This window comes from Rhinopithecus bieti, unplaced genomic scaffold (genome assembly GCF_001698545.2).
Source record: "Rhinopithecus bieti isolate Rb0 unplaced genomic scaffold, ASM169854v2 scaffold_27006, whole genome shotgun sequence".
NCBI classification, from domain to species: Eukaryota; Metazoa; Chordata; class Mammalia; order Primates; family Cercopithecidae; genus Rhinopithecus; species Rhinopithecus bieti.
The window spans coordinates 2,768,888-2,782,359 of NW_016813373.1; the positions used below are offsets into that span (position 1 = coordinate 2,768,888).

The following is a 13,472-nucleotide window of genomic DNA, read 5'->3' on the forward strand; positions in this document are numbered from 1 at the left end:
GCTGGAGAGAATCCTTGGGATCTGTGGGCTCTATCCCCAGCCTTCCAGTCACGTGAATTCCCACAAACTGTCTCGGTCAGCTGGACACCTAGCTGGTTCTTTGAAGTGTCTGAGGAACATTGTGCTGAGGGTCAGAGCACTGCCACCTACTCTCCTGAGCATCACTTCCATCCTACTGATGAAGAAACAGCCATAAAGATGATTATTTTGAGTTAGCGCCCCAGATGGATTGAAATCCCTTTCTTATCTATAGACTCGGGTGTTACCAGGGGTGGCTGCAGCGGGAGAAACTCCTAGGAAAGGCACCAACTGACAGGAGCTAACAAAGGGGAGCAGATGGGACTGGGGCTTGAGCGGTGTTCAGGAGAGCCAGTTTTAAGACCTCCCAGATCACCGTCCCTGTAAGCCAGTTATCAGTATCCAAGTGCTTTAACACAGGCTTCTCAGAAGAAATCATTGTTATTCCTACCATTGTTTCATACCAAAGCATCATTATGTGCTACAGTTCCAATTTCTTACACAAGAATGAAAAGGGTTACCAGTACAGCAAGTATAAAAACAAAAAAAAAAGGCCGAATGATTTAAGCTGTTTGAGTCGTTCCTGCCATAAGAAACAATCAAGGCACCAGTTTTGAAATGGGAGAAGCATTCTAAATGAAACTGTTAGCTTGCCCCCTGACATAAATTTCTTTTCTCGTTTATTCAGTATCTAACATCCAAGTCTCCAGCAATGCGTTATCTGAGAGTTTGCAGTATGACCAGCTGAATAATCAGTATATGAGGTTTCATAGGGGAGACAGACATGGGTTAGAGGTGCCAGCTTTATGTATTGGGCTGTGTGTGTGTGTGGTGAGAGAGAGAGAGAGAGAGTGCAAGAGTGAGAGATTAAAACGTTAAATGTTACTGAGAAAACAAGAAACGAGACAGATTATCCCCCAGCAGCTTGGAAGTGGGTGCAGTTTGGTGAGCTCTGACTGCCTCCGTCTGACTCCCAGGCCACTTACTACCTTAGGCGAGTTGCTTCCCTTAGCTCTTTGCCTTATCTGAAAGATAGGGATTAATGAATAGTTCCTACTTCTTGAGGTTCATGCTGTATTAAACTACACAGCATACGTAGGGAAAGTGCGGTTCACTTTGGTGCATGATACGAGTTAGCTGCTGTTATTCCTGGGAAGCTTCTGGGCTAAGGGAAGTCATGTCTTCAAAGAAGCCCTCCAACCTCCTCCCCGGATGAGCCAAATGGTCCAGATGTGAAACTTTTAGAGGTGGGGTTTCCATGTGTGGAACAGCACCCTGGGAAAAGTTAAGCTGCTGCTGCTCTGGGGAGGGACTGACTCATGGAGTTGGAGGGCGTCCAGGGCTCCTGCAGCTCGTTCCACGGCTGGGGTCCAAAAAGGTTCACAGAGACGGGAATGTGGGCCCAGCACAGCCTCCCTGGCCGGCCTACAGGCTTTGCAGCGTGCACTCACGCTGGACGGGCTGTGACAGGAGAGACTGGCTGATATCAAGCAGCCCTGGGCTGGAGTGTCCCTCTCGGGGCCTGAGAGATTGGCCACCACACAGAGCTGGCAGCAATTCCCATGAGTCCCACTTTCTTGGGTGGATTTCTCTCGCCAGAAGCTTTGCTCCCTGCTCTTGGGTACTCCCTCCTGTGTCTGTCCACGGTCCCTGTGTCTTTCCTGCAGGAAGTGGTTTTTGACTCTGGTTCCAGAGGCCCTGTCCAGGGACAATGGAGATGCTTGATTGTGAGTTATTGCTGTTCCCCAAGCACTGGGGGCACTGGTCACCTCACTTGTTCCTTTGCAAGCAATTCAACTCAACACCACCTCAGTCTCTCCCATAGTTGCAGACTTAAAAGGATAAAACTCTAACGACAAGGGTGTCACCACTTCCATTTGAAGCCTCCCTCCTACCACACTACTTCCCCCATTGGTTCCCTCTTCTCTTTCTTGGCCTGTGCACTGGCATCACTGTCACCAGCAATGGGCTTGCATTAGTCTCTTCTCCCTGCTCCTTACACTTCTCTCCCAGACTCTGCTCTGAGCAGCAGGACTTTGCTCCATGTGTGGTGTTCTGGAAGCTGCCTCTTTTCTCTCCCCTCAGATTCTCAACAGGCTTGCACCACTCTGTCCCTTGCACTCAGCTCTGCTCATGGTTTCCTCCCCTGGGCTAGGCGTGAGCAACAATATCATCCCCTTCAAGTCTTCGCAATTTATGCTAGCAATTTTAAAAAGTAGTTAAAGCCCTTCAGACCACACCATCAAAATGCCTGGACAACTCAACTCCTGTCTGAGGGTCTGTTCCAAACTTCTCATTTCCTTTTGGGAGAGGAAATTATCGCTGATGATTTTCTAAGCATCTAAGAACAGAGAGAGAGCTGCCCGCTCCACTCTGAAAATCAAATTCCCCCATTAGCAAGAGCCCAGACATCCACCCAGCCACCCTGGAATGGGAACCCCCAGCAAAGCCTTGCCAGGTCCATGGGGGCAAAGCTAGTGCTCTGTGGGTCCTAGGATTGCTCAGACATGGCAAGTTTATTAAAGCACCCGTTCCAGAAGAAGCCAGCCTGGAGAACTACAGGGAGGGGCATAAAAACAAACTCCATAAATTAAAAATAAAGAGAAGGCAATCCTCAGAGACGATTCTTCATTCTTTCCACTCTTTTTGAGGGCAGATGGGAGGATGGATGGCTTTGGGTTGGAAGCAACATAGCTGGTGTCACAGAGGCTTCTGAACAAAGATCAGCTATGGGTGGAAGCAAAAAACTAGGGCATTTCAGTAATTCACAGAGCAGAAAGGAAGCCACACTTTTGCCCAACAACCAAGTTTAATGGAGCCATTCCACCACTTACCTTGGAACCCCATTCAGTGCCTGACAATTCTGTCAATGAATTCTTCCTGAAAGCTCACCTAAACTCCTCTTGCTCTGTCCCTGGGATAAGAGGGAGCACCATTTTTCACGTAATCTTTTGTAGTAAAATGTACTAAAATCTACCATCATTACTTCTCTCTTCTCCAAGCAGGCACAAAAGGATATTGTCCAGACTTTGGTTCTTGTCTCAGCTGCCCTACACTGACTTAGGGCTGCGGGCTCACAGGGAAGCCCTCATATGCACCCCCCTCTCCTGCTGGCCCTCCTCCCTCAGCCACATTTAATTGAGGGACAGCAGGTTCCCCTAAAATAATAAACATCACCACAAAACATCATGTGGGTGTGACATTATTTCCAAAGCTGTCTGCTCTTAGTTTTCAGAACGTGTCACCCATTACATGCTATTTTCTTCTCATACAGCCAGCCTCATTTTAACTTTACTTTGTCATTATTTAACTTCTTAGCGAATTAACTTCTGTCAGGGAGATCACCTCTGGATCATTTCTTTCCTCTGTTTAGTTGGCAAGAACGTCTCAAAAGCACGTTATAGAAAGCCTCCTGGGAAGACACATCTTTATTTTATAGTTACTAGCGTCAGGGATTTGCTCCAATCATAAGGGAAAAACCGTAAGATTCCCAAATTTGTAGCTGAGTGGGAACATTTCTTGTTTTGGACATTGACATTTTACTGGAAGCCTCTGTATTATCTGTCAAGATGGTAACCAAACTTAGAATTCTCCCAGAAACGCTGGGCTCTGTACTTATGATGAGACAGCCCTGAGAAGGAGGCAGCCAACTTGCTTTGCCAGCGTGATCGCGTCTGTCTGGTTTGTTGTTATCAACCCCAACGCACGCCTAACTCTTCCGCCCTATCGAGTTCCCATGAATCCCACTGAGGCCCTTTCATAGTCCTGCCAGGCAATGCCTGGACAGCATCTCCACCCACTGTGCCCAACCCTCCTCCCTCTTCTGAACTCCAATTCATCCTCCAAAACCCAACCCAAATGTCACTTTCTCAGCAGAGCGGCTCTGATAGTCCTCCTAGGCCCATTTTGTTAATCTCAGAAATAAAGCCGTCCTGTTTGGCAGTCACCTGCTTTGTGTTGCTCCTCCATTGGATGTGGGCCCCACACAGCAGTAGGGACTTTACTTACTCCTCTGAGCGTCTCAGTGCCCAGCACAAAGTCTGCAGCAAGGCAGTGTTCACAGCCTAGTTTTTGAGATTGGGGAAGCTTGATTTAAAATTCAAGCAGTCACTGAGATCAACGAGGATTCTCTTTTGTTGCTGCTGTTATTTTCCCCAGGAAAAGTTCTTTGGCCTCGGACCAGTATCACAGTATCTCAGTATCTTTTGATGAATGGAGAGACTGACCTGTAGCACAAAATGCAAGATGGACATCTCCACTCCCTCCCACTGAGGACTCTCTTCCATCTTTCCGTACCCTGGAATCCTTTCAGCTAACATACCAATGCCCGTCAGTTTAAAACAACCCTCACTGCCCAGGAAGGACACAACCACCCTCCCCTCATTTGCCATGGGGATCACATAGCAGTTCTCCCTGACCCCGACATCCTTGGTCAAGGGCAGACCTGGGAATCTCTGCAGCGCTGGCCATTGAAGAGTGCCTGCGGAAGCAATGGACAATCGTATCATTGAGCTAAGTTTTTTTTTTTAATTTTTCACAAAGAGCTCCAGAAGGCAAATAGTTTATCACTTCCCCGCCCTGAAACAGCATGCAAGACAGATGATGCAGTGTGCTGGCTGTCCGCTATTTCTTGTTCTCCAGAGCTCCTGCAGCGGGCCTGAGTGAACCGCAAGCGGGGCCCATGCAGTGTGTTCCCTGCAAAGTGCAGGTGTTCAGTCCACACACAGCAGCACCAGCACTGCTGACGTCACGGTTGTCTGTCCAGAAGATCCCACGTTAGATCCCAAGAGGAATCCAGACAGGCTTTAGCTTCCAGAGGCAGAGAGCGGTTGCCAGGGCCAGATGCAAAGGCCCTATACTGACGGCCTCACGTGACACTGCAAAGGTCAACTGTCTTGGTTTAGGACTATTAAGGGAGAGAGAGGACAAATAATGAGGTTGAGGAACCTCTGGATTGCTAAAGAGATGACTTTAAAAAAAAGTCACATCTTCAGCTCACAATGTTCACCAGAAAAGAATACTGCTTGGGATTCTAGACCTGAGCAGGGAGAAACAAACCAGGCTAAAGGAGCCAGAACTTCACAGTAGAACAGTCCTAGTCTAAAATGCTAGAATGTAAGTCCAATGTCTTTTAAGAATGAGAGTTCTTAAATCTGTCAGACCAGCTGACAGGGGAACAGGAAAAAAAAAAAAACTTCTTTATTAAACAAAACACCACAAAAATCAACCCAAACTTCCTTCAACCCCAGCACCCCGGCCACCTCCCACCCCGTTAAAAAAATCATTAAAGTCATGCACACATGCACACACTCAAATATGAAAACAAAAACCAGATACCCAAGGAAATCTTAGGAATCATCTAAGGAATTTTCGCTCGCTCCCCAGATGCGCTTTCTGTTTTTCTGGGGGTGGGTGGGAAAGGAAGTCACACTGCTAAGTCTAAGCGGCACAGTTTAGAGCTGGGTGAGATCCCTTTCCTCAGCAGCCTGGCTTGCTGGTCAGCGTGGAACGGTACCCACAGTGAGTCGGGAACGAAGGCCGAGGCTGGCGTCTGGTGGAAGGCAAGCTGCCTATTGTCCTAAACTGGGGGCCCGCCCCTCGCCTGGGGAGGTGAGGCTCCCTGGCTGCCTTGACTACCTATTTGCTGATGGGACAGCTTGGTGATCACTTTCTCTAGACTCTGAGCCATGCTGTTCAACCTTAACGTGGGAATCAGTATCACATGGGCAGTGAACTGAAGAATTAGGTGTCTGGTTTAAAGTTTATCTTACACTCGTACACTAAGCTTGTGTATGTAACACCACCCGCCTGTGGGCTCTGCTCTGAAGGGCCTTCCCCATGAGTTTAAGTGTGAAGCTCAGGATTTGGGGTGTGCATGGCCACCCTATACGGCTGCATGGTGCATGGACACTGACGAGGAATGGTGTCTGTATGGGATGCCTGGGAGGATTTTTCTGGAGACAAAAATTTATAGATTGAGGGCGTGAGAACATAAACTTGAGGAAAACCACCAGGATCTATACTAGGATGAAAGATTGTGGAGTGGGAAGAAATCGTGTAGTCCAACTCTGCATTTTACAGAAAACCAATCTGTGAAGAAAGCAGAAAGGACTCTCAGGGGATATCTTTTGAGAAAGGGTGTCTGCCGGGATTCTGAGTCCAGGAGCTTCCCCGGTTGCCGGCCTAAATCAGTTGGCCAGCCCTTTGTTTGTGACCCGGTTTCTCACCTGAGATAGAGAATCATTTGTTTCCAAACAGTTCAAATCCCCCATCCACAGGCCTCCCTGAAGGAGCCTGGCTGGGAAATTCAGGAGAATCAGATTGCCGAACCAGTGTGTCCACACCCACTTCTCCCCTGGGTGCCGTGGAGTCTGCAACATCTGTTTCTCTGCCTTATCCTAAAGACAATGTCTTCGCCACATTTTGCAAAATAAATAATTCAAAATATAAAGAAAAACCCTGGCAAGGATAGTTGCTGGCCTGAAAATGTGCTGTCTCCTAGCAGTGACTCATAGAACTCACACCTGCGGTGGGTTCTCAGGCTAAGGGGTGGAGCGGAGAGCGTGAAGCTCTGTAGCAGCGCGCAAACCCGGGACAGGGCAGGATGCCCAGCCAGCCCTCACCCTTCATATATTACATTTATCTTTATAAATAGAGCATCCTGACCCAAGTGGCCATAATAAAAAAGTCAAATGTTGAGATTTTTCCCTCAAATACCTACACAAACTGTCAAATGTCTACGAAATTATATCCACATGGCAAACTGGTCACCTCTGTATGGGAGCTCCAGCTGCCATGATGGTCACAGGCCAAGTCTCAGCCAGACCCAAATACCCATCCCTATTGGATAACAAGGACTAAGTTGTTTTTTTTTTTAAATTGACTTTTCAGTAAGGCTTGTGACAGAATCCTTTAAATAAAAAGCCACATAAATATGATTTTAAGTGATTGGTTCCTGTCCCGCAAACATTGCATACACAAGTGTTCAATGTCATATAAAACGGAGAAACTAGACCAATGAAGGTTGTCCAATTGGTTTGGCGTTTTCAAGGTCCCATCTGTCACATAAAATGGACCAGCTAGACCAATAAGTATGGTCTAGTTGGCCTGGCTGCCTTGACTACCTCTTTGCTGATGGGACAGCTTGTTGATCACTTTCTCTTAAACAAGACTCTGAGCCATGTTGTTCAACCTTAATGTGGGAATCAGTATGACATGGGTAGTGGACTGAAGAATTAGGTGTCTGGATTACAGTTTACCTTAACAGTTTCCAGCAAGCCTGTCTTTTAGCCATATTGGGAAATTTGTGTTGAATTTCCTTATTTCCCTCCACTATCAAAAATATGTTAATTTCAATTTATCACATTAGATCACTTTGTTAGATGACTGTGACCACTAAAAACAAAACAGAAAACTGGAGCAAACAGGTGAATAGCCCTTTAGAAAAACCAAAGGATGTTGAACCGATGTGGGTCACACTCCCAGGGAGGCTTCATAGCTCATCCCTCGAAGGCACAGTGTCCAGGGAGGTTGGCGGTGGCAGGGCCTCTGTATTCTTGGCATTGCTGTAGATGCGACTTTGCTTCCGGGACTTCCAGGCATGTGTCCTATCCCAGTCAGTGGCTACTGTCTCATTGTCCCAGATGGTGGAGGTCTCGGTGTCACTCAGGTACCCCGGCTGGCCTGTGTAGTGCGTAGGGTAGATGAGCAAGGGTTCTGCAGAGAAGGCTTTCAGGTCCCTGGATTCATAATACTCCTTGTACTCAGCTCTGAAAACAAGAAGGTGGCCGGACACAGGAGGGGGTGGAAAGAAGACTTATGGAACAGGGACAAAGAGTGAAGGAGCCCTGCTGGTTACCTCTTAAATCATCATGAGTTCATCATTTAAATTGTGTCATTTGTGAAACACTTTAGCCTACAAACACAAAGATTTCTTTAAAAACTTTCCAAAGACAAGCTCTCAAACAAAAAGGTCAGGATATTTCTGATGTATTTGGATAGACTAGTTTAAAAGATGAATTTCAGGTCTGACTCCAAAAGTTAAAAAGCAAGCCCTGTTAGACCATAATGATAAATATTTATGATCACTTTACAAAAAGTGTCCTGCTCTTGGATTAATAAATGAGACACCCGAGATCTGGACAGCAGCGATGGGGCATGTGGCACATGGAGGCTTGGAGGCATGCAGGCTTGGCTTTGTGTGCTAGCTCCCTGCTCACCACTTGGGCTCCAGCAGGTGTAAAGGAGACAGATAACTTGGCCTCCCTTCCAGGGCTCCTGTGCAGAGTATATGAGATGACATCTGAATGTAGTAATTTCCCTTTTGTTTAGGGGATAATGGTTTGACCTCCAAGTTTCTGCCAGGACACAGAGATAAAGTCAGTCTCTGACATGTTATATACACGAAGGCAAACAGCTCCATTTTTATTGAGGACAAGAGACAAAATGAACTGGTGGCAGCATAGAAATCTCAACGCTAAAATGAAGGCCATCTAGTGAAGAGATCACCCAGCAACTGAGAGAAGGGGCCAAGGTTAGAACCTATGCTGCTTCATTAATGAATTTAGGAATCATTCATTCATGATTTAGGAGCTGCTGTTATGTGTAGCATTTGGACTAGGCTCTAAGGACACAGAGGCATGAGACCATTCCTGCCCCAAAGGGTTTAGAGTTTACTGGGGAGACTGACAGGTAAACCATTAATTGCCACACTTTTTGATAAGCGCTAGGTCAGGGTGAGCTCCTGGGCATCACACCGCCCTTCTTCCATGGACATCATGCTCAAGTATCAGGTCCACACTCCCTGAACCTCTTATACATCCCTGTGATTGCAGGAATCAAAATATATCATGATGATTTATTCACGAGTCGGGGTTCCTGACCAAATTGTGACCTCTTCAAAAATGGGTATCTCTGCCTAGCCAAAAGTACACACAATGACCTGAACCAAAGGAACTGGAAATTTTGAGGTGCTTAGGAAAATGACCTTCACCTTGAGGTGTATGAGGTTATGGAAATAAGAAGAGTGAAGACAAGGAGGGGACCAAGCACATTACATTCAGTGCAACTACAAACTGGGTATTACAAGAATCCCTGGGCAGGACACTCACCATCTCTGCCTCACCTTCCCATCTATACAAAGGGATAATCATCTGGGTTAGGCTCTCTTAATCATAATTATGAAAAGATCATTTAGGAAAGCAGTACAACGTTAGAAAATATCAAGTACTGCCAGAAATGGAGAGCATAATTCATGAAGAGGCTGTACTCAAGGGAAGGCAGTCAGTTCAGGGAGACTCACACAGGATGCTTGTTGTACATGATTGGCAGAAACTCATCCACTGGCAGCATCTTCCCAAAAGGATTGGCTCCAACCAGCTTCTGTGCTCCTTCCAGAGAGATGACGTAGCCCAGGGTCCAGTAGGAATAGTCGGCTTCGACCAGGTTTGCCACATTGGGTACAGCTTTCTCTGGCTCCTTTACTTGCATCCTCTTCCTACCAATATAACTATAAGGAAATAGCAGAGGAGAAAAATTTCACCTTGACTATTATGCTATGATAAGGATGGAGAACAGTTTTGGTTTACATAGATACCTTTGAAATCCTGGACTGACTCTGTCATTAAATGATGTATCACATCCTAAAGTGGATCCAATCACCAGTCATGACTGCCATCTGCCATCACTGGGGCCATTTTGCTGGCTGCATTTATCAACACCCCCACTATCTCTGCCTAGTGGACTGTTTTCAAGCCAGAAAGTAAGATGTAGTAAGATTAAAAGATCTTTCAGATAATTTCTCAAAGATGGGATGGGGCTTCCAGCTGTGTTTACAGAGGTTGGAAAGGCACAAAAAAAGGCCACATGGGAGAATCCTGAGGCTGCTGTCTTCAGGTCCCCAGGGTGTCAGCCTTGGATGCCTTCTGCACAGCGCTCCAAGTGCTGGTGGGAAACACAGGGCCAAATAAGCTGGGGGAAAGAATCAGTCTGCAGTGAAGGTTCTGGGAACCCAAGAGCGGCCCTAAAGGGTTCCTTTTGGGTAGTACGAATGACAGCTCTTGACAGACATTCTCCTGCATCACACTCGCCCAGCTGTGGCCAGGATTCCTCCCAGACATGCTGCTCAGAGAAAGACCCCTCAGGCACCTTCTGTCCTCCATGAACAACTTCTACAACATGGGATGCACCTTTGGCCACTCCCATCTTCCCTAGTCTACCCATGGATCTGTGCTTCATTACTTTTGCCTGGAACCTATTGGTTTGGGCTTGACTGGAGCAAGCAGAGGAGTTGCCTCCTTCTTGCCTGCCAGGTAAAGCAGTACTTCCTCTATTTTGCCCTAAAACAATCTCTTTCAACATTCAAGGAATTCCCCCTAGTGAAAGCATCCCAGGATTTGTAGAACAAGTCCATGTTCAAGCTTCAGTTCTTCTGAGGACAACAAACATATATCCCCAGCCACTGTCTCTTTAGATTACGGAGTCTGAGCTTCTCTCGTGTCTCATCCACTGGAAGGGAAACTCTTATCGAGCACTTGAGAGGTGCTAGAGTGACAGAGGTACTGAGTTAATGCTCTAACTTTACTTAATTTAATTTAAAATGTTGAAGCTGTGTGAAATATATTTATTTTTTCCATGAAACAAGTTCATTGTTTTGGTAGGACTACAGTTTACTTTACCAGCTGAAAATTTGGCTTCTGGATTGAGATGTGTTCTAAGTGTAAAATACATACCAGATTTTGAAGAGTTGGTACAAAAAAAGAGAAGATAAACTATGTCATTAATGGTTTTAAAATATTGACTACATACCAAAATGATCATACTGTTTGGATATATTTGGTTAAATAAAATATATTAAAATTAATTTAACCTAATTTATTTTTACCTTTTTAATGTGATTACTAGAAAACTGAAAATGACGTATGTGGCTTGCATTATATTTCTATTGAACAACACTCCCTCGATGATTCCAATGACTTGTTCTATTCTTCCCTTTTATTATTCTCTTTTCCTGGAAAAATGTAATGTGGCAATCACGAACAGCTTCTTACCTTTCACGTTTCAGGTTGAAGTAACATTTGTTTCTTTTTTGTTTTAGAAAATGACAGGTACAATTTAAATTGTTATAGCTCTTTAAGACTATATAATAGATTTTAAGGGAATATTTTGACAATCTGTGAAATTTAGAAAACTGTTTTCTTTTCCTGTATCCTTATCAAGACAACTGTTCTTCCTTCTTGGATCTGTTGGTACTTTGTCCTGAGAAATGCACCCACCGAACTACATGTGAACAGGAACATATGCCAGCTCTAAACCTTATATTCCCTGGGTTGTCTTCTGTGATTATGAGGCTTCAGTGAAAGTTGCCTTTATACAAGTCACATAGGCATCAAGTAGGTTCCAGGCCTGTGAGGCCTTAACCGTAGGCTGCGGAGCCATCCATTGAGAAAGGCTGAAGTGCAGCGACTTCCAGAGGATATAGGAAGAAACAGTGATCTCAAGGGACTGTGCAGAATGCCAGATCTAACCACATGACCACATGATTGAAATCTGACAGGGCATAGGTGTCTTCTTATTACACAGTAATGCATTAGTTGAGCCATTGCTAGGTTTCTTCTGAGCTCAGAGTGGCCCATTTTCTGAGGGAACAAGTATTCCACCTGGGCTCATGGTTACTACCCCCTGCGGGTGCGAGGAGCAGGGACAGCTCCTCTGCTGCAGCTGCTCCAAAGAAGCAGGCTCAGAGTTGATGAATTGCCTTTGACACACAGCTGGGAGCAAACACAATGCTTGGGAACTTTCTGCTTCATTGGAGAGAAACTGAAAGTGTCATTTGTTTTAAAAAGAAAGTGAGAGAGAGAAAGAAGGACGAGGCAGAGGAGGAAGAAAAAAAAGAAAGGAAATGAGGGAGGGAGAGAGGGAGAGGAAAAATGAAAGGAAAGGGAAGAAAAAAGTAGAAGCCACTCAATTCCCAGAGACAGTAGACAAAGAACATTAACTAAATGTCAGCTCAGAGCCAGCACTCACTTGGTGAGCCTGGTTTTCCTGCGTCAGCCTCAGACCCTTCCCCAAATCTAGTTGTCCACGTTCTCCATGTTTGTGCAACCCCATTTTCCAACAGAGGAGCTCCCTGGCTGACCCTCTAACCTCCCACCTTCTCGGAACTTGCAGAGGCAACCTGCTGTCCTGGGAGCTGAGGCTTAAATATGACACATGACTTTTGCGCTTGAATAAATGGCCTCTTCTCCCGCTTCACACCCACTCCATGTGCCACGTTGCTTGAGGGTGGATTTCTGCTGTGCTCCTAAGTAAGTGCTCAGTGCCACACCTTGGTTCTGTCTGAAGGCCCCTGATCTGCAGGCAGACTCCAGGTCTCACACAGTCTTTCACAGTTTCCCACCCTGAAGAGTAGAAGGATGCAAAATCCAGCGGCTAACCTCTACCCACTTTTATTTCTGAGAACAGTTATGGAAAGAAAACTAGGTAAGTAGAAGCTTAAGCTGTATCTCTACTGGCTGTGGAGGTGGGCCTCTCTGCCCATTGGAAAGGATTGTGTGCCTCTCAGAGCCCTCTCATAAGATCATCTTGTCACTCACATTAGTTCCCAGTCCAGCTGAGCCTGGTCAATGTCATCCATCAGCTTCATCAGCTTCTTCTTAAACTGATGCTCAAAACGCACATCGTCTTCAATTACAAGAGTCTTCTCTAGCTCTCGATCAATTACCTGCAAAAGTCATCAGTAGGAAGATACCCTATGAAAAGCTTGATACCCAATTTTTATTAGATAAGTAAGTATTAAAAAGTCACGAGTCTAGTAGCATAGATTCATAACTGGAATCTAAGCAAACGGCCATCAACAGTAGAACAGATAAATAAACTGTGGCATATTCACAGCAGTGAGGATCTATGATCCACAATTAAATGCAACGTTATGGGTGAATCTCCTAAATGTCATGTTGGGAGAGTCCACATACTGCATGGCTCCATTCATATATAGGAAAGTACAAACAAAGGTAAAGCTACTCAATGCCTTTAGAAGTCAGGATGGTGACTACCCTTGGGGACTGGTGACTAGAAGGAAGTACGGGGTCAGGGGGTGCTTGTGGGATGCTGGTGACCTGCTTCTGGATCTGTGTACTCATTAACATGGGTGTGTTGTTCTGTTTGTGAAATTTCCTTGAGTTGTATCTTTTGATCTATAGACTTTTATACCTATTTAATCACATTTCACTTAAAGTTTAAAGAAAACAAAGGCAGGCATAGACTGGATCATTAAAAGACAAAGTGTTCAAGGGGCCTTTCTTCAGGGACTTTCTGTTTGGTTGTGGAAACTGACTGTTTATCAGGAACCCCACACACCAATACCCCTTCCAGATATGTCTTGATCTGTACGACAGGGGTTCCAGTTCTGGCTCTGCCACTTCTTTTTTCTTTTCTTTTTCTTTTTTTAAATTATA

The 13,472-nt window shown here is 45.6% G+C and overlaps 1 protein-coding gene across 3 annotated transcripts in view; it reads right to left on the bottom strand.

The window, feature by feature from the left end:
• COLGALT2 (collagen beta(1-O)galactosyltransferase 2) overlaps nucleotides 1–13,472 on the bottom strand; it is a 115,369-nt gene that overhangs the window by 1,663 nt on the left and 100,234 nt on the right. For 2 of the 3 annotated variants that reach the window (XM_017848116.1, XM_017848114.1), the window contains 3 exons: nucleotides 12,612–12,739; nucleotides 9,320–9,526; nucleotides 4,526–7,787 (listed from right to left, as the gene is read on the bottom strand). In XM_017848116.1, the coding sequence (XP_017703605.1) occupies nucleotides 7,511–7,787; nucleotides 9,320–9,526; nucleotides 12,612–12,739 (612 nt within the window). In that variant the 3' untranslated portion in view covers nucleotides 4,526–7,510. Of the gene's footprint in view, nucleotides 1–4,525; nucleotides 7,788–9,319; nucleotides 9,527–12,611; nucleotides 12,740–13,472 lie in introns of those variants that run through there. The other variant, XM_017848115.1, reaches the window with a different exon arrangement.